The 20,222-nt window shown below is 42.1% G+C and overlaps 1 protein-coding gene across 1 annotated transcript in view; it reads right to left on the reverse strand.

Moving 5' to 3' along the window:
- The window catches only part of LOC106743952 (zinc finger protein 423 homolog), a 91,059-nt gene that overhangs the window by 46,390 nt on the left and 24,447 nt on the right, over window positions 1–20,222 (reverse strand). The window contains 1 exon segment of the mRNA XM_014618310.1: window positions 16,430–16,501. Coding sequence (XP_014473796.1) covers window positions 16,430–16,501 — 72 coding nt within the window.

The raw sequence follows: 20,222 nt of genomic DNA on the forward strand, positions 1-20,222 counted from the left end.
TGGATAGAGCTAAATAAATAAATTGGCAAATAATGAATGACAAGTAAATGATAAGTAAATGAAATATTCTCTTTAAAGTGGCATTTGTGCTCTCCTTTACGTTAAGGAATTAGAACGAAACTGCCGCGCGCAATTCGTAAGCGCGTCGAGAACGCAAATTCGACTATTATGCGCGCGCCAGCGATTCGCAGCAACAACAACGCCGATTTGCCATATCCGGCTACGTACGTTGCCGCTTTATTGCCGCGTCGCGGCAGTCTCTCGTCCGCTGAAGTTTTCTCGCCGGGTAACGCGAATTCAATTAACCGTAAGCGTTTCTCTGCGGTCGACACGTGGGCGAGCACGAGCGCGAGAGGATGCATCGGGAGGATGCGCCAGTTACTGCGCAACGCGCGATCCCGAGGCCGTGTCTTTTTTTCAGACCCCCCGTGCCTCGGCCGAAAGGGCAAATTGCTTCGATCCTTGTCTCAACTGCCCTGAAACCGCAATTGCCCAAGACCCGACAATTAAACGGCCGCGGCACGAGACGAGACGCATCCGCCGTTGCGTCTGAATGCAGATAAGGGCACGTAGATTTGTGCTTTTAAATGGAAAGCGACGAGAAGCTAATTAACATCCAATGAATCTAATTCGGGCGATTTTGATTGATATTTTCACTCGAGGATTCTTAGAATCTGATTCGATTTTTATTCTGAAATCTGAAGTGAACGCGACGTGTTACTCTTCGGCAAACATATAAAATTTTCGGAAGCGAGAAAATTGGAATGACAGTTAGTGACGAACGCGCATTGTCAGCGAGACGCGTGGAATTGGGAGAAAAGAGGGAGAGAAGAGAGGGAATGCGCATCGATAGATCCACGAAGAGAAGACAATAGTAGGAGCCACTGAGAGAGCGAGCGATGGGTTGAACACGCGACGATCGTTGATTCTATCTGGTCGGCCCGCCACCCAAATACTAATTGGACACGGCTTTATTTATACCGCGCGCTCTACGTGGCCAGCTCCCACAGTAGCTCACGTGGCGTGCTTTACAAGTGACATTCTACGGCATCCCCGCCGACCGATCGGATGGGCGGCCAGCCTTTTCGGCTCTCTTTTAGCCGACCATCTGGGTATGCGCTCATAGGCGCAGAAACGTCCCGAAAAATTGCCTCGTCTTTCTCAACAATCGATCTATTGTAAATGTATCATCTCGATTACATGTAGAATCATTTTTCTATTATTTCTCCGTATCTCTGGTGCATTATAAAGCGTCAAAACTTGGAAGAAATAAAAAATTGCGTGTATGAGTAACACAGTAAAAAATATTGTATAAATAATTTTGAATAAATGATCCACTGAAACGTTTATATTAGTTTAACAAGGTGAATATATCAACGAAGGGAATATGTTACATATATTTGTGTACTTTTAACGTGTTGAAGTAACACAACCACTTCTGTGGGCCATTATTTGTAGAAAAATTTTTACTATGTAGTTGTTACGTTATTAATATTTCATTGTTATCATTCTTTGTTCATTCTACGTTACAGAAAGCAGAATTTAGATACTACATTGTATAAGTTTCTCGTACGCAATATGTTTGCGCAAGACTGCAATTAGCGCTTGAGAATTTTCGCGTTATTGTTGGATGAAAATCGTTGTCCAAGACGGAAAAACTCAGCGCGAAGTGCAATTACGAGTTGGACGCGACTTCTTCTCCGAGGACTTCCTTAAGAAGACACTGCCGCTTATGCAGTATCGCGGCCTTTAAATGTGAGCCCGCGTCTCACAGCGAAGGTAGAGAGTTAAATTAATTTCAGACTCGAGTTGCTTTCGAATACTCTGTTAAGCACTTCCGAGCATAACGCGCTTTTGGGACTCGCCATTTAAGGACGTTCTCCTTTTTTCCGTACGCTCCCCTATCAGCTACGAGTATCTTTAATTAACCTTGTTTCCCGAATCATTTCCGACGAATTTCTCCCCAGCTTTATCCTTTATTGCTGATTGACAATCGTCTCCACGAACAGTAGCTGTGTACATAGATTAACCGCTTGCTCTCCTTCTGCTCACGGTTTCTTTATTTTCCCCGACAATATTCCTTCGTAATAGCGACTCTCGAAATCAAGTTTTGATAAAGTCCGAAACGAGATGCTCGCGTTGTCATTGAAATTCTGCGAAAGGGTCAGTTAGATAAGCGAAGAGGGAACTAGTAAATCCAAAAAGAAGGAAAAAAACAAGAGAAATCTACGATCACGGGCATGCGCGAGAAAGCGGGTAAACAGCCGGCGGAAAAATAATACGGTGCTGTAATGGTACGGAAGTGCGCGCCGGTCCAGAGGGAGAGAAGGAGCGAGAAAGAGAGGCAGGACGTTGTCCCGCACTTTGCAATTCTCTTCGCGGAGAGAAAGAGGAGGATTGCCGTTGAGGCGAGATTTGCGGTTGGTTTCGCGAGAATAGTAAAAGGATATGCCTAACACTATGCGGAGTACTTGAAAGTTATATTGCACCTATACGGTTTAGCCCTTAAACGCCGCGCGCGAGCGGGCGAGATGCGCCGCCGAGCGCATTAACTCCGTGGAATTTTCATTTGAAATCCTCGCCACTAAAGTGACCGACGTGCATTCCGTGCACCGTTCTTGTCGTTAAATCGTCTCTCTGAGAGACCCGCGACGCAGCTCTAATCGTGAACGCTTTCGCAGTCGCCGCGATTATGCGCCGTCGCGTCGTTACGCTCAGATCCAATTGGATAATCTAGATATCTCACCTAATTCCACTTATCGCCGTTTTAACGGGAAACTTTAGACCGTCAAATGTCTCGTCTTTTAATCGTAATTCGAGATTGAGACATTCGCACGAAGGTTGAGTGGAAGGTGGGATTCACGGCTCAAATGACCGTTTGCTCGCCAACATCAACAACGATCACTTTATTTTACACTATGTACAGTTAGAATTTCATTAACTATACCGAGCTTCGGTGAAACCTTAGCATTTACCAGACCGAAACTCACTAGTGATTCATATATATAGTTTTATCTATTTACATATCTATTTGTATCATCGTTTCTAGACGTAACGCGACAGAATATGATATAATATGATATGGTATAATATAACATGTTCAACAGTCAAGTTATTAAAATCCGTAAAAAACTAACCTTCTTTAGAAAGAAGATGAAAAAGTGTATGCACTTCGTATAAATAAACCTAAAAACAAACTAATCAGACTCAATTTAATAAAAAATTACTAACATTTGAAAGAATTTTATTCTATTACTTTATTCGTATTGTCCACTATAAAAATAATGATATCCAGAAGTTTACGCCAAGTGAATATAACAAATTAATTAAAACTTATTATTTTAATCATGTCTCATAAATATGTAATCTAACTAACGAGACTCAATTTAACAAAAGCTAATAACATTATGAAAGTAATGATAACTTAATTTAACGAAAGCTAATAACACTTGAAAGCATTTTATTATATTACTTTATTCGTATTATTTATTATAAAAATAATGATATCAAAATGCGCCAAATGAACATAACAAGTTTGCAAGAGCTGATTTTCTTAATCATGTTTCCTGAATATGAAATATCTTTTCTATATCTATTCTTTTCTATAATATATAGCTGCACATTTCCGAAAGAATTGAAAGTAAATTAACTTTTACATTAAATCCACTCAAATAAAAAAAAAACATTTCCGAGAGATCTTGTGTCGCATAATTCGCAACAACATTTACGAGGGTCGATTGAGAAGTATCCGAAATTACATATAGATTACGGCAATAGTATCGAAATGTTATTGTCGTCGAAAAATTTCATTCTTAAGAAGAACATATGTCAAATGTATATTTACTATCACTCGTAATGTCTGTGTAAAAGCTCATCAAAATAGATGCTTCCAGTGATTTTTCTAAACATGGAAGAAATCGAGGATTGCACTTGGTGTGCTTTTAATACTAGCCACAGTAATCTTGTTTGAAAGACGTCTATTCAGGAGTTATTAATGACGACCAAATAAAACGTCATTTCACTACCATACGTATCTCTTAATGATAGATTAACCAAGTAATCAATAATTACAATATATAAATACAATCAATCACAGGACGGTTGCAACATTTTTTTTCTATAAGTCTCACGCTGAACACATCTCACATTAAATAAGATAATTTGTCTTTTAGTAATTCTCAGAAGATACACTTTCCTATTGGTCCAAGTCGATGACGTACTTGATAAGAGTTGATAACGTAGAGACGATTCTCAAAATGATTCATTCATCAACGAATTTTATATCACATAAACACTGACACGATCATACTACTCTTTTTGTATTTTCCGTACATATAAATTTTACGTAAATGCGATATAAATGTGTATGCAATGAATGATATGCTACTCTGTTTTATCATGTCTCACGGAATATCTAACCAAGATATACAATTTTTTTGCAAATTTTTCGTATCTCTTTAGGTTTTTAAATTTCATTGAAAAAGTATAAAACATTCTTTACAATTTTCCTCATTGGAGTATTCGGATACATTCGGTACATACAAGCTGGAGAATTTCTGTATCGAGTAAATATTATGCTAACTGACAGCTAGAGAGAGATATCACTTTTAAATGTTTGATCATTTTCGCCACGTACCGAACAATGATCCGATTTATTTTCGCTCGTATTTTCACTGTGTAAAAGCATTTATATTTCTGTGCAACCAATAAAACATAAACTTTGCAGAAAAAATCAGTATTCTGTCGATAAAGTTTTCAAATATGACATTCCCTTAAGATCTTATTGTAGTTCGGTATGTGTTAGATTAATTTCTTTTTAGCAAATTTTTAGTAAATAGAAATAGCGAAGTTCGATTCGTTTGTGTACGCATCTTTTTTTACGCGATTATTTTCAAACAGGAAACAATTTTGTTTTCTGTGAAAGTAAGCGAAATTAATTATACGAACTTTATAACGTTCGGATTTCTCTAAATTTATAACGAATCTTTCTTAAAACGAACTTTCAAACGATTACGAGACGACGCATCAGACCTGCGTTTCAATTCAAGGGTATCGATCGACAGAAGGATCGATCGTGACAGATCGCTTTTACGTTAGACGATGCGCAAAGTGCAGGCGCGTGGACGCGCGTGCATGCACGCGATACTTAATGCATGTCCACGTCCGCCGTGCAGGTCTGCTGCCAGCGGGAGACCGTCGCAACTTTGTAGCGATCGACCTCGTGTCGATCCTTTAATATCTGTCTCTCGTTTTATGTAACTTTCTCTCATTAACGAATCCCCCTGACAAAAGTGCCGTGCTTGTAACAGCGCGAATATGCGCGTAAAATTCAGTTTGACGATTAATTTTGACAATTCTTCGTCCTAAATAGAAACGTCATTATTTTATACTTGGTCCTAAAATTAAAAAAATATTGTTTTTCGGTCAAATCTGTACTGCGAAATTCGAGAGAAAAAAATGAATGTCGAATATTAGAAGATGCTTTATGAATTTGGTAACATTACTATATCGTAAGGATTAACGGGCGTTAATTCAAATTCCTCGGGACGCGGTGGCGTAAAGATTTAAGACTCCTCATTTGAGCGTAATGTCTCAATTTGTAAAAGCCATAAATCGTGCAGCCCTGAGGGAATATCCTACGTCACGGTCATCCTACGTGTTCTCGCCAGTCGCGTTTTCGCCGCGAGGACACCGAGCGACGTGCGCGTTTAATTATAGCCGCGGTAGCGCCGGGACTAAGTGTTCCGTTTTAACCCCCTTATCGGCCGCATTAATCTTCGATCCGTCGGCGCAGATCGAGAGAAGTCATTCTCGCGACGCGAATCTATTTGTTTCAATATGAAGGAGCGCGAACAAGCGCGCAAGCATGGCCGCCGCCTCCTTGCACAAGGAGCGCGGTCGGCGTCCTTTTCTGCCGGGAGCCGGAGGTGCAGGTCGGCAGATTTTATCGCACAGGACATTCCTGTGCGCGGTACGTCTGTACGTCCTTACGTCTGTCCGTCTGTCCTTAACTCCGTTTTGTATTTCGCTTTCCGCGATACGCGCCGCCACGAGATCGCTTACGATCTCGCGCGCGAAACTGCGCTCACACTCATTTGTCTTTGTTATTGTTTTTAATTAATTATATCCTGATATATTTTCTTCCGTTGTCAGTGAAAGGAATTTTGTCTCGCCCGCAGGATAAATTTCCGTTCGTGATTCTCGCGGTAGTCGCGGGAACGCCCGACTAATTAAGTACATTAATTTCGGAAAAATCCAAATTACGGCGCGCTTGGTTTAATTTAATTTAAATCCACTTTAATTTCATCAGACTCGGGAGTTTGGATTATTTTATTATTTTATTAAGTCACCGAGACACGATTCGTCCGTGTATTTTTGCAACTACCGTTTCACGTTAATTTTGCCTGACTTCAAATAAATCTTCGGCCTGACTCGAATGTGAAAAGTTAGACGAAATACAAGATTACTAACGCGATCTCGCGCGGTAACGTTGCTAACACTCGAGAAATATGTACGTTTTGTCGCAGAACCGGTTGCCCCCCGCTCGAACGAATACGCCGCGGAATCTTCCGTTTGAATTTCTTATGCCAAACGGTAGAGGCGGTTTCTCTTCGGATACGTTTTATTATACGGTGACCAGGCGTGTTCGCTTTCGTGTAAACGACGGAACGAACCTTGCCCTAATTTATCCGCGAAAACACGTGCCGGAGCGGTGTTTCTGATTGCGAAACATCTCTTGGATCATACATAATTTAAACCTGACGAAACAAAAATTGTGTTGGTGTGTGTGTGTGTGTGGTATGACGAAAATCAAAAAATAATAAATAATATCCAGAATCTATACGGTATTCGTTAATCGGAAGTTTAGCAAGGTAAGAAAAGGACATAGTATCGTCGCGAATAACGTCATCATTGCGGGATTAAAGACTGTCGGAGTGAAACGCGCATGCACGACGCGACGATCGCATAGGTCGCACGTGTCTATGGACACGTCGGAGGCATAACGAGCGTCGGCGGACGGACGTCGAAACGGCCGGAGTGCGAGCGGAAAACATAATAATCCGGCGCCCGGGTCGGGGTAATGATGATTACCGAGCACTCAGCTTCGCCCGGATTAATTTAACGGCACTGTGCGTTGTCCTGCCACGCCGGCATGCGAGCCTGAAACGCCGTTCATTAGGCCTTTGGGCCGCTTTCCAATTCGGGCCGCGACGACAGAAGCTCACCGATTCTTCCTCGCTCGTTTTTGTGATGCGCACACATGAAAAACGGATTTGCCTGGAAATTCGTGGAGACTCGGATCCCAAAATTATGCCAAAAAATTTCACAAAAAGACAAATGAATTCTCCAAAAATTATGTATAAAATTAAAATATATATTTTTTATCGTTACATGTGTATCGTATGTTACACATGTACTTTTTTAACATACCTCATTGTTCATTACAATATTTTATAAGACAAGAAGTAATTTTACTTAAGCTTAAAGCATCGTTTTAGAAAGATCTCTCTATGTCAACAAAGATATTGCAGGATGAAGTCCTGCCCTGTTACTGTAATCAATAAACATCGGGGACCTCCGTGTTACTGATTTTACTTCCGCTTATAGAAAAGATCACGAGATAGATTGCACCCCACTGCATACAGGCCGTATTACTCATCCAGAGCTAAAGCGAACAGGCGAGTCGCAGCAGCGTCCGCGGATGGAAGCTGCTCGATTTCTAGCATTCTCTCGGCGAGGAAGTGGAACGATAAGCGTCGTCGAAGCCGGGCGATAACGCGGAATCGCCGTGCCGGGCGGTAAAGTACGTCGCTGAGCTGCCTGGCTCAAACTTTTCCACCGTCGTAAGAATTCCTCGCCTTCGGGCGGCCCGGCGAAAGTTTTCGCCTAAATTCCCGTGGGTGCCGTGTGTGCGTGTGAGAGAAAGAGAGAGGAGGGAAGGTGGAGGAGCGAAGAAGCCACCCCGTTCTGCAACCACCGCCTGCCACCCTGTCATCCCTGTTCCTCTATAAGGAACAGCCGGCACCAACACATCCCCCGATAACACGAACGTCCAGTACACCGCCTCTATTGCGAGATTCGAATGAGGAATATCGATACATGGGTGTCGAAAGATAATGGAATTTAGATTAAACAAGCGCGCCGGAAAATATGTATGAAACCGTTGAGGGAAACGGTGGCATAATTGAAGCTCCCAGGATTACAAGGAGCCTCGCGGAGCGTTGTTTAGGGAATACAAGGAGAGGATCATTTTTGAAATTAAAATGACGCCAGGAATTTCGGGTCTGTGCAAAAAAGAAGCACATAAGAAAATCGATCTATCTCGGAAAGCAGGGAAGATCGGTGACTACAGAGATATTACTTATATTTCGGCTATTTTCTAACAAATTACAGAATCAAGCAAGTGGGAAATGCAAAACCATCTATGACGTGAGTTGCATTTCATTATACGCAACGGTTATGAAATGATGACAGGTCGGACCAAATTGACACGCTTGATATCCTTCAAGATGTAAAACCGATTTTTTCAATAAATTTACCGTTAAACCTTTCAGTATAAAGTAACTCCGGTATATATGCTGTACTTGACAAAAACTTATTTTATCAAGTATTATTTATTATGTTTGAGGCAAATGAACTTTGCAAACAAATTGGAAATACGAAATATTTACTTTTTATATTTAACAGAAAAACTTTCAGAAACCCTTATATTTTTGCCATATATCCCATAATATATAATCATTCATGGGTAAAATATACGGCGTATAAAAAATGTGTAAATAATACTTATGGATAAGAACGTAAAATGATACAATAACTTGTAAAATGTACTTTCGAATTATACTATAAAGATAGGTACAAAATGCTACATAGAAAAGAACAAAAAATAAAATGTAAAAGGTGTACCAACTAACCCCTATGCAGCGCATGATGGATGAGAGACTGCAACCGCAATGCGATTAATTTAATTAATTAATCATACGCAAAAATATTTTTATTTTGATATATCATGTTCTTTTGTTACTAGAGTCCAAGTGAAAAAAATTACAAAACGAGTGAGCGATCACACATACGTGTACTTAACGGTGTATTAAGGAATGTACGGTGTGTACGTCGAGATCAATTAATCCTTGACTGTAGAGGCCGTTATTCCCAAATTACATCACATCGCGTTAATTCGGCGATACGTTTCGAACAGTCCGCGGCGCCGGATGATTTCAGGCAATTTGCACCCGCCCGTTCGCATTATACCACTAATCTTTTTTTATCGCACGCGCCCTTCTCCCCGGAGGAGAGACGTCGTGTGCGGCTCCCCTCGAAAATTAATAATTCCCAAAAGCTAATCCCGCGGTGGCGAACGAAATTTCCGTGCGAGATTCCTCCGCTCACACCCCGCGCGACCTTCCCCGCAAGATCAGCGAATCGGTGTGCGTGTGCGCAACAACAACCTGGTCATACACGTGCTCGCGCGAGCTCCCCATTGGTGTGCGCGCAAATGTGCGTGCTCTCGCGGCATTCACGTGAGAAAACTCCCTGGAGAAATAACCGAGTTGTATGTAATGCACGCCGAGGCATTGTAAGGGGGTGTAAAGGCGGCCCCTGCTACGGTCCTGGTGGGGAAAAGAAGGAAAGCGAGACGTGCAGAAGACGACGACGGAGAAGAAGAGGTCTACCTTGCAGGTGCGAAATACGCGTCGTCTCTTTCCGCCCTCCCCGGATCCTCCCGTCGTTCCCTCCTCCTCGTCTACACCCTCGACGTGTATTTATTATTTTATTAGCGTCGGGGGCGGAAGCTATGAAAACGTGAGGACCCGAACGGAAGGAAGAGGGCGTGAAAACCGAGTATTAAGGTGTTAATTTTCTAACTAGACGTGTTATCAATGTAATGATTCTTCTTCTTAACGACGTGGGGTGATCGAATGTTTCGATGGGAAGAAACTAGCAGCCCTTTAATTATTATATTCTGAATATTGATTTTAATTTATAGATTACTTATAATTTACTTGTTACTTATAATGATATTATAGGTCTCCTTTTTCATTGAAGTTACAGTATGCATCCCGAACAAAAACGTTAAAGTTTTAAGTTAGTATACGAGATTTTAATATACAGCCGAATGTTTTCAGTTCTACTGAATGCTTGACGATATGTATAAAAACTGTTGATGCTTTAGAAATATTAAAATGTAAATTAAACGCTACTTATTCTTCTTCTATTATAAAAGCCGATGTATCAACTATTTTTACTTCTACAGTTTTTATATATAATGTTCATCGTACAAACAACGCTGCAGCGGGAATATATCGCACTGTACTGCAAGGAAGGAATCGATTGTACCGTCAGTCGATAAGACCAACAATTGTGAATAAAGTTTAGAAACCCGATGATAAGACCGATAAAACCCATGAAACAAGATTGATGAAAATAATATAAAACCGGCATTTAAAATTAATCATGTAAAATGCCAATAAAAGCTGTGAAGCCGGGCAACACAGCAATATATTTTTTTAATAAAAACACATATGTGTGTGTGTTTTATCTAATTATAGATATAAATCTTTTTAATGCTTATTTGTCTTTTATTGAATAAATAAACATGTACCAAAGAGTTTCACATGACGAAAGTTTAATTTTCCAAAGAGATCTCTAGAGAATTCCCCGAGGGATCTCGCGGCATCTATAATCATGCAGAAACAACTCGCGGGAGATTCCGAATTTTTCCATGAATCAATAAAAATACCGACCGATGGGCTGTCCGTTGTTTGAAATGATTGCGAAGATTCTCAGTGAAAGGTTAAACGACGCGATACGCGGCCTACGGTCGACGACCCGGCTCTCATTTCAGATTCGACCGATCGCCGGCGCGTGGTGAAACTTCCGAAGTTTATTAAATAATAAGCGAGTTAAGCCGACTCGGCGTTGCCCATAGAGGCGGACATTTAAAGTGCCCGTCCGTGTCCACGTCCGTCCGCGCTAATTACCGCCGTCGACCACCAACTATCGCGCCGGGTGGACAGCGGCGAATCTCGTCCGGACGAACGGACGAAATTAACCCGCGATCGTCGCGATCGATATATATATATTCGTTTGTACCTGCGCGACTGACACAATTTCCAACCGCCGACGTTGTCAATTAGCGAACACTTACACTGTGGATTCGGCGAGATGCCGCGCGATCTATCGATTCTCCTTCCCTCTAATTATTCTCATAGGTGAGAAACTATTTCTAGACGACGGAAGTTATCATGCTCTTTTGCAACATACGTGATAACTTAATTTTCACACAACGACGAGACTTCCTCGCGGTGTCTAGTTAAATTTTAACAGGAAGGGCAGAAATGATCTCGGCGTTCAGTGAGGAATATACATTTCCGATCATGAAATCCGTCCATTACACCTATAATCAAATTCCTTGGATAACAACGTTAGTTGTCAGAATCTTGTAATTACAATGTGAATGGTGAAATGGCACCTCTCGTGATTTACTCACCGCTTATTCCGGCTTCTTAAGGATGCCAGGCTGAAGATAGGCTGTGCTCCTGCCGAATAATAGATGACGAGCTACCTCGGGGTCCAAAGACGGACGCAGGTTAAATTTTCAGCGTGTCAACTGAGGTTGTTACTACGAGCCCGGTTAGTAAATCGGCGAGGAGACGTTCAACCGGCGCAAAATCTGATCAATGTGAGAGGCGCATTTCGCGAGAAACGTTATGTCTATTCGCGCATCGCGGAGATTCGATCGCTCGTCCGAAATCGCTTGCATGATTGAAAGGGCTCCATTGACTAATTACAAATTAATTACGGCTGCCTCATTACAATTTAAAGTATGCAGTCTCGTTAATCGATTCGTTGTGTAATTCATTTACTTGTGAATAATTAATTATTTATCTCATTTCGAACTTTCAATAATTTATCAGCTAGCGAAACGAGCAAAGAGTCGCAATTGTTTGTTCGGTCCGTTATTATTAAAATAATACCCGGTCTGATGTGAGTAAGCATTGATTGGTATCGTAAGAGAGACTCATAGAAATAACACACACTCACGTCTGCGCCTGGCTTTCGTGCAAATAAAACATCCGTCAATGACTATCGTTTTTCACGCAAATTAATAATTGCTCATCGTTATTTCCTCTGCTCGTACAGTCGTAGACAGAAAGGTTGTCCCGTTCCCTAGGCCATAGTGATATCGGAAATTTCGAATTTGGAGTATCATTTCTCATTATTCGTGCATCATGACTGCTGATTATTCTGGTTACTTTCCAACAAAAGACTCAAGTCGACATAAGTATAGTTGTACCACCTATCGTCCCTTTTTTACCAAATATGAAATAAGAATAAATGATGGTATAACTAGACTTTTGTTGATTTGTGTCTTTTGTAAGGAAGTAACCTTTGTGAACCGGCAAGGATATTCCAAAGCAGCAGTCATGATGCACAAATATTCAAAAATGATGCGCCTAATTTGACATTTTTGATATCTATGCTTAGGAAATAACAACCTTTTTGTCCACGACTGTATCTGTATCATCGAAATATCATACTGTCACAAGCGGGAAAGAAAACTCGCAGCTGACCATCACCCATAATTATTCGTCGACGCGAAAACTTCGCGAGATTCTCAGAAATATTTGTCACTAGAATATAATCCAATATCGTAGATAAAACGTACGAAAGCCGAAGATAGTCGTAGGAAATTCGGCCGATCGCTCGAGCTTAATCCGTTTTTCAGCTGATTCTCTCGCCGGAGATAAACATCTGAAATGAATTCGGCTTCTCCAGGAGGGGGGAGGGGGGAAAGACGGAGGGCAGCGGAGAGGCGACCCGGCCGGTGGAGGTTAGTGGTAGATGGCTAAATTAAGAGCGGAAAAGAAGGGAGCAGCCTCGGGCGAAGCCCGAATCGAGAGGAACGAGTCGAACGCCCGTAATGCGAGGCGCTTAAAGTTGCAATGGGTCTCCCGGGTATAGAGTACACGGGGGTCATGGCGGGGGTGGATGTGAGCGGCAGGGGTGAGCGGCGGGTGACTGACTGACTGGAACCGAAAAGAGATGCGACCCGCCTAAGAGATTGGGATCTCCGCGAATCCGAGAATGCCCGCCGGGACGAAAGCCCGAACTTGCCTGCGACGCCCTCCGCTGCCGTAGGTGACTGCCTTCTCTCTCTCTCTCTCTTTTCCTTGATCGTCCCGGTCGTGATAAGCACGGCCTTGGAAAATACGCGTGCGAAGGGGTTGAAACGGCTTGCTTTTAATTCGCGGTGATCCCGGAGCTTTGGTTTTGGAAGGTCGGCTCCGTCGTCCTTGCTTCCCCTTTCGAGCTTTCGACCCTTCGCGATGCTACGCCGAAGTAAAGACGTTCATGCATAATCCTGCGACTACGTATCGGCGAATCTTCGAGAGGAATTGGAACGTCTCCTTTTTTAACAATTCATGCTGCAACAATTAAACTGAAGCGAGAAACGCGAATTTAAACTTTCACGTTGGCACATTTAAATCCGAGAGTTTCTTTCGATAGTTCAACAGACATTCACGTAATTGCTGGATTGTCTAAAGTCTCTTGTGACTCTTCAGAAATTAGTTGCAAGAGCCAGCGAATTATTTTCTTATGCTGCCATTGCATTCTTCAAAGCATATCCCAGTTAACCGTACCATCAACAGTTAGTCCCAATGAATCTTGGCGGGCTCTGCCGCGTTGCGGGCAAAGTACTATTTTCATTTCAAATGTAGTAGAAGACGGCGGAGAAGACAAAGAGAGACAGAGAGAGACAAGAGAGGGGGGAAAGAGAGAGAGAGAGAAGAAGGAGAGAGACTAGAGAGCTAACTTGAAGGGTTAATTAAGTGTTTGCTCGTCCGACAAGCTCGGCTTGCGCATCTCTAAGTACAAACTACTGCCACACATACGAATGGCGTCTGGTAACCGCCATTAAATCTAGTCCTTTCATACTGCAGCACAGTTGCTACACATTCCCTTTGTGCGTCGCACACGCGAACTTATCGCGATCTAAACCCCGTTGCAGGATGAAGCGCTGGCGAAGGGGAAAAAGGTAACGCGGCTGTGGCAATTTGCGCTCCGTGCGCGTCTAATTCGCAGTTGCCTCTCGCCAAGCGGTGCGTTATTTACAGTTATACGACAAGAGCCTGCCGAAGGGAGCTTCTGGTACTATCTGACTTTTTACAACGAGAGGAATCCGGTCGTCGTGATCATTCAATTCAAGAAACACACTAACAATTGCATAATGTAAGTTCTCAGGATTTGTTCGATCGATAAAAAGATTGCAAATTATTCATTTCGTTTCGCAATTACGAGCCGAATTTGTGATTGCCTGAGCAGCGTCGCTTTGTCATCGGAAAGATCTCGACAACAGTGAACTCAAGATCCCTTTTATAAGATTCACCAATACATTTATATCCGACAAGCTTTATCGGACAAAGTTTCCCGGTAATGATGCTTCGATCAGAAAATGAAGAAGCGGGCGATCGCTCGAATCCTGCGGCGAAGTGTACGTCAGATGCGTTGGTGAGACACACGCTTGGAAGCCATACAGAAGGAGGAGAGAGATAGACGGCCGAGCCCTTTGGCGGACGTATCGCAGGACGGAAGCTAGCACTAAAGGGACACATTTACGTCTTCCCAGGAGTGCGCTAGCTAGCTGGCTAGCCGTCGGCCAAGCTGGCCCACCCTCTCTGTCGACCACCCCTTTTCGCCGCCCCGAGTCGACCAGAGCCGGTCAACTTCGCCTGTCCCAGACTAAGCCCGATCTCTCTGTTAGCCCGCGCTAATCGAATCACCGCGTATAAGCGTATGTCAAATTCGCGGAAACTCGTTAGCCATCATGAAAGCGGTAATCCCCCAATTATTGCGGAGTCATCGGGGAGCTGAACCACGGGCCGAGCTAGACGAAAGGAGAGCCTCGCGAATTTCCGGCGGGCTAACGACATCGACACCGGGGCTTTTCCGCGAGATCTCCTCGACGACAGATCGAACGGTCTTCTACCAGCTCGGCGAACGGCACCCTTCCGATTAGCGTCGAAACGAGAAACGGTAAACGTTAGAACTCGGCGCGACGATCGCGAAAGCCAGAAAGTGCGATCGATTCGCGGAAATGAGCGATTATTACCGGAGGACTCGCAAATTGAAACCTGAGGAAAGAAGAAAGTTAAAAATTACTCTCGCGAGTCTCGTTCACGTAATGATTTGCCTTAATCTCACGTTAATAACATCGCGATCGCTCAATAATGATCATTATTTACGATCGATCGATTCAGCGAGGAAGTCGCGATGCGTACGACTGATCGTAGCATCTGCTCAGCACTGATTTATCTGCTGTGACTATTCCATCCGGCACGGCCGAGCCAAAGAGAGATTAGTCAACTTAAGTCGGTTCAATCCCTCCGTCCCTTACCAAAGCTTCGACTGCTACAAGGTAATCGAGTTACGGTAAGCATATGTCGAATGCATGAGACCATTGTATCTGTGACTCGCGCACCGAGAAGGCAACCGAAAGCACTATCTGTTCGCAGCTCGGCTGCGGCGTAACATGATTTCTCTAATACTCGGAGCTTCGCATTGGCACATTAGCCGCGTTTCGCATTCGACAATATGTACTACGTGAAAAAATTACACACCAAACGACGATCTCAGCGACTCGAGTGAACGATATTCCATCGACTTTCTATTATCTCTACTTTCTTTTTTGAATATTTGAAAAGACGAGATAGTTATTTATCGTTCTCAGGCGAAATTTATCATTTTGTTGGAAATATTCGCAATCAGGGCAGAACCGGCGGAAAACATGTCGACCTAAATGCATCGACGCTGTTCAATAATTGATCAGCCAGCGAAAGAGTCGTTTGTTCGGTCCGTTGTTATTAAAATAATAATAAATAATACCCGGTCTTATTGATTGATATAATAGGAGAGAAATCTCGGGCTATTTGAGCATAAGAAGATGGCTCCTCTCTTAGGTCAATTCTACTTTGCCCGATCTCTTCGTTGTCAAAGCGGAAACCTCCGTACTGTTCGAAGTCTCGTCCGAACATCGTAACTCAAAGTTTCTCGTAAAGTCTCTTTAAATTCTTCCTTGTCTCAAACCTACCTACCGCCATTCAAGGATCTTACCCCCGAATTTCTTGCCGGTCGAAACGAGCAATTTTAAACGCGAAGGGCTCCCTTTTTATCGCCCAATAGGGTGCCTATTAGACTCTTCAGATTAGTAAGAACCGCCTTTATGTAATCTCGGCGATTCCAGACGCGCTCAATTATCGCGGGACGAAAGGATAATTGAAGTTAAAAGTCCGAACGCGGTAAGAGGCATCTTTTCCACCCTCCCGTCAAGTTACAAGAGAATTTGACTAATCTGTACAAGAGAGCAGTATATATTGCGCAGTTGATTTGGGATTTATCGAACTTAAAATGAAGAGAAATGACTCACCGCTGTCGAGACTGTTCTGATTTTCCAAATCGGGACCTTGGACAGAAGTTGGCCTGGCATCTTGCAAGTAATCTGAAACGGAAAAAATAAGTATACGATTAGCAGACTATCGCAGATGGTTATGTATTCAAATGTGAGCAATGCATTTAATTGACCATGATTATGCAAGGAGGATCCTACCCACAAAATTATGATTTTTGAGATTTTGTTGCTGATAGTCTATATAAAATGTCTATATAAAATATGTCTTTTTACATAAAACAAAAAACCAAGTCTTTTGTATGCTTGAAGTTAACTAAAAAAAACAGTTTTTATTTTCTACTAATTGTGCCGTCTTTTATTAAACTGAGAGAAAGGTACTTAAACATTTATTTGTCGGATATAAAGTTTATTTTACAGAAATAAACCTTATTTCACAGAAATAAACTTTATTTCTGTAAAATAAACTTTATATTCCATAAATAAATTTTTAAATGTTTTTTTCTTAGCGTACTTTCGTCTTTTTTATCAATTTTTTAAGGATTAATTTTGTTAGTGAATATCCTTAGATATCCTTAAAGAGAAGAAAATAAACTATACTTTTTAAGGGATCGTGAAGAATATCAGTGTTATTTATATGTTTTAAACCATGTATCAGATTTTCATCTTCATTTTTTCCGAAACGTACTCCATGTGGGGTTGTTGCTTATCTACGGCGAATTAACCTAAATTATCTCGAATCACTCGCAAAGACGAGCCCGGAGTAACAATAGAAATTTCGCGGATCTCGTTTTGAAAGAGTGCAGGGCGTTCTCGCACCGCCGTCGAAAAGGAGATCTAAATCTCGCGGTCGGCAGGAGCTCGCACGTTTAAGGTTCAAGACTCGGATTTGATAAAGACACGGGGCTAAATCATTTTCGTCGTATCATTCGTCCCTCGCCGTCCGGCCGTCGAGGGTGGCGAGATCCGTAACCTGCTCGCAGGCGGGCCCTTAATAGGGATTCCGCATTGAAATTTCATGGGATTTCGGGCGATCGAGCGGAACGAGCTCGGAGATACGCGCGGCGGCCTATGCCGCCGCAGATGATGCCGCTTGCGCGGACGCGAATAATACGGGAAAGGGTGGAAAAGAGCGGCGCTGATCCCGCGGGAGCCATACCCCGGTGATATTGGCTCCCACAGCCCATTCCTGCGCATAGGAGACCGAACCGCCTTGGACCGGCATACATACACACGTACATAGTGTGCGCACATGTACGCACACGCGAAGGAAGTCCGGCCAAAATTCAAATTTCCCACCGGGATACGCGCGACTTTAAGCACAACTTGCGGGAAACAACCAACGCGTCTGCTCGCGTCGATAATCGAACTTTACGTTCTCGCGTTGATAGGGCGAAAAAAAAGGAAAAATTACGTTCGTCTCGTCGCGCGTCTCCGACGGACGCGGCGTGCTGTTTATCGCGCGGTTTTATTTGCACGCCGATGATAAAACACTCGCGGTCTCCCCTCCCCCCGCATATCCCGCGTGTATCGTGGGATTATTTTTATTAGCTGCCGTAACACATCGGGTGGGACGAGCAATCGCTCACAGGAGATTGAGGTGAACTCTTGTTCGTAGAGGTAGCCCGATTAACTTTTAATCCGGCGCGTAATGTTTCGCAAGTTATCCTAGAATTTCCTCAGACCCTTTATCCTTGCGGACGTACAAGGGATGGAAAAAATAATGCAAATACCTATAGGGCCTACCATTTGATTTCACTTTCTATATTTCTTATAAGTTGTTAATAGGTTACTTCTAGAAGTACAAGATAAAGTTTAGACTTGTTAGATTTATTAATAGATCTTAACATAAGACGCGAAAAATATGGTACTGGATATGTATAAACACGTACATAATTGTTGTTTGAATATATACGTATTTTACAATTGTTTGGTCTTGCATTTTCTAAACTATATTTTATCATCTATTTAATGAGTTGCAATCATGTTAACTATATACAGGGTGTTGAATTTTAAACATAACATTTAAATTAATGGAATTTTCTTGCAAAGAGAAAAAGAATTTGTTTGACTTTGTTTCTATGTAAAAATGCTTTCTTTCTCTAAAATTTTCTTTCTTATTTGAAGATTTATTAATAAGTTTATTTTTTTTTGCTTCGTTAAAGTATATTTTTTCCTTTCTGAGTCCTTATTTTCGTCATTTCTTCTGATCTCATTGGGTGCATAGTCATTGAATTTGTCGTGAAAAAGACTATAAATGTAAGTATTTAAAAAATTAGAGTTCTATTTAAAAAAGTGAATTTGATCGCCTCACTTTGACGTCTCTACTCAAAGTCAAATATTTCTTTACTAAAATTTCTCTCCCCAAATAATACAATCTAAAAAATCGGACTTCGATATCTCATTTAGTATTCGAAATAATCGGCTTATTAGGTTTGAAATTTAATACCCTGTTTAATTATTCAGTAATACCAAAAAGTTAATTTATGTACAAGGGTACGGATGTATATGCTTTTTGCACCTGAACGATGGATCATATATATCGGGACTGTCGTGTGTTCTTAGTTCGGTTTTTATTAATTAATTAAGTGTAGCGGTTGCAAAAATTGTATATTAGTGCAAGTTAGAAAGAGGAATGTCAGGCTTTAATATAAGCTTTATCTCATACTGATAGAAATATTCTATTAAGAGATATAAAATTTTAAATAATGGAATCAAATGATGGCCCCTATACTGAGAAAGAAGACTTAAAAATCTATTTCTTAAACATAAAGTTTATTTCACATAAATAAACATTTACTTAAATACGGCGAAATAAAATTTTATTCCTAGCAAATAAACCAATTAATAAGAAAACTTGAATATATTTCACAAAAATATACATTCCGTTATTACAGTTAAATTTTTTCTAACCATTTTCTAAATATCGCAAAAATGTCACAAGAAACATTTATTTCGCAAAATTTCAATTTCTTTCTCCGAGTGTATAGGCGTTGACATTATTTTATCCATCTCCTGAATGTAGAATTGGCTACGATAATTCAAATGAAGAGTTGACATTGAAGTTACGCGAAGAGAAATATTAACAACAGGGGGAACATGTCCGCACACTTTTTTCTCAGCCAGGTGCGTCTCACGCGAGCGCAACACCGTCAACAATTAAGTCCTCCGCGAGTCGCTCGAATCGTCTACTCGCGGATCGCGATCCTTGGTTCATTTCTTTCTCGCTCCCTCGTGTTATTTCCGTGTCGCGCGAATAACTCATTGATAAGATACCGAAGGACCGCAGCGGAATAAAACGTTAAGACCGCGAAACGAAAAGCCGGGCACTCAAGCTGCTGGAATTATCATCGCTCGTAAGTCACAGCGCGAACATTGCAGCTGCAACTGCGGCGCAACGGCGCGCGGTTCGCGGCGCTTCGGGGACGAGATAACTCGTATAAATAACCCGGAAGTCCGCGGTGCACAATAGTCCTTTTTTACGGGTATGACTTTTGGGAGTTCCAAGGCCGCGCTTGGGACGCCGCGTTGGTAATCAGTTTGTCGTTGTTACCGAAACGCACCGAGCGGCCCAAAAACAGAAAGGAAAAAAAGGACAGAAGGAGAGAAAGAGAGAGAGAGAGGGGGGGAAGAGGGAAGGCTGCTTCACTTCGAGACGCGATCGCGTGAATTTTTGGCGGCGTCCTAGATTGCGCGCCGAATATTTAATTCGCGCGCGAACCCCGGGAAATCGCGAGGCTCTCTCCCTCGTTCGCGAAATCGTTTCCATATCGCGTCATCCGATATCCTAAATCGAACTATTACACCCGATATT

The sequence above is a fragment of the Dinoponera quadriceps genome, unplaced genomic scaffold (genome assembly GCF_001313825.1).
Source record: "Dinoponera quadriceps isolate SergipeBrazil2010 unplaced genomic scaffold, ASM131382v1 scaffold1070, whole genome shotgun sequence".
Classification (NCBI taxonomy): domain Eukaryota; kingdom Metazoa; phylum Arthropoda; class Insecta; order Hymenoptera; family Formicidae; genus Dinoponera; species Dinoponera quadriceps.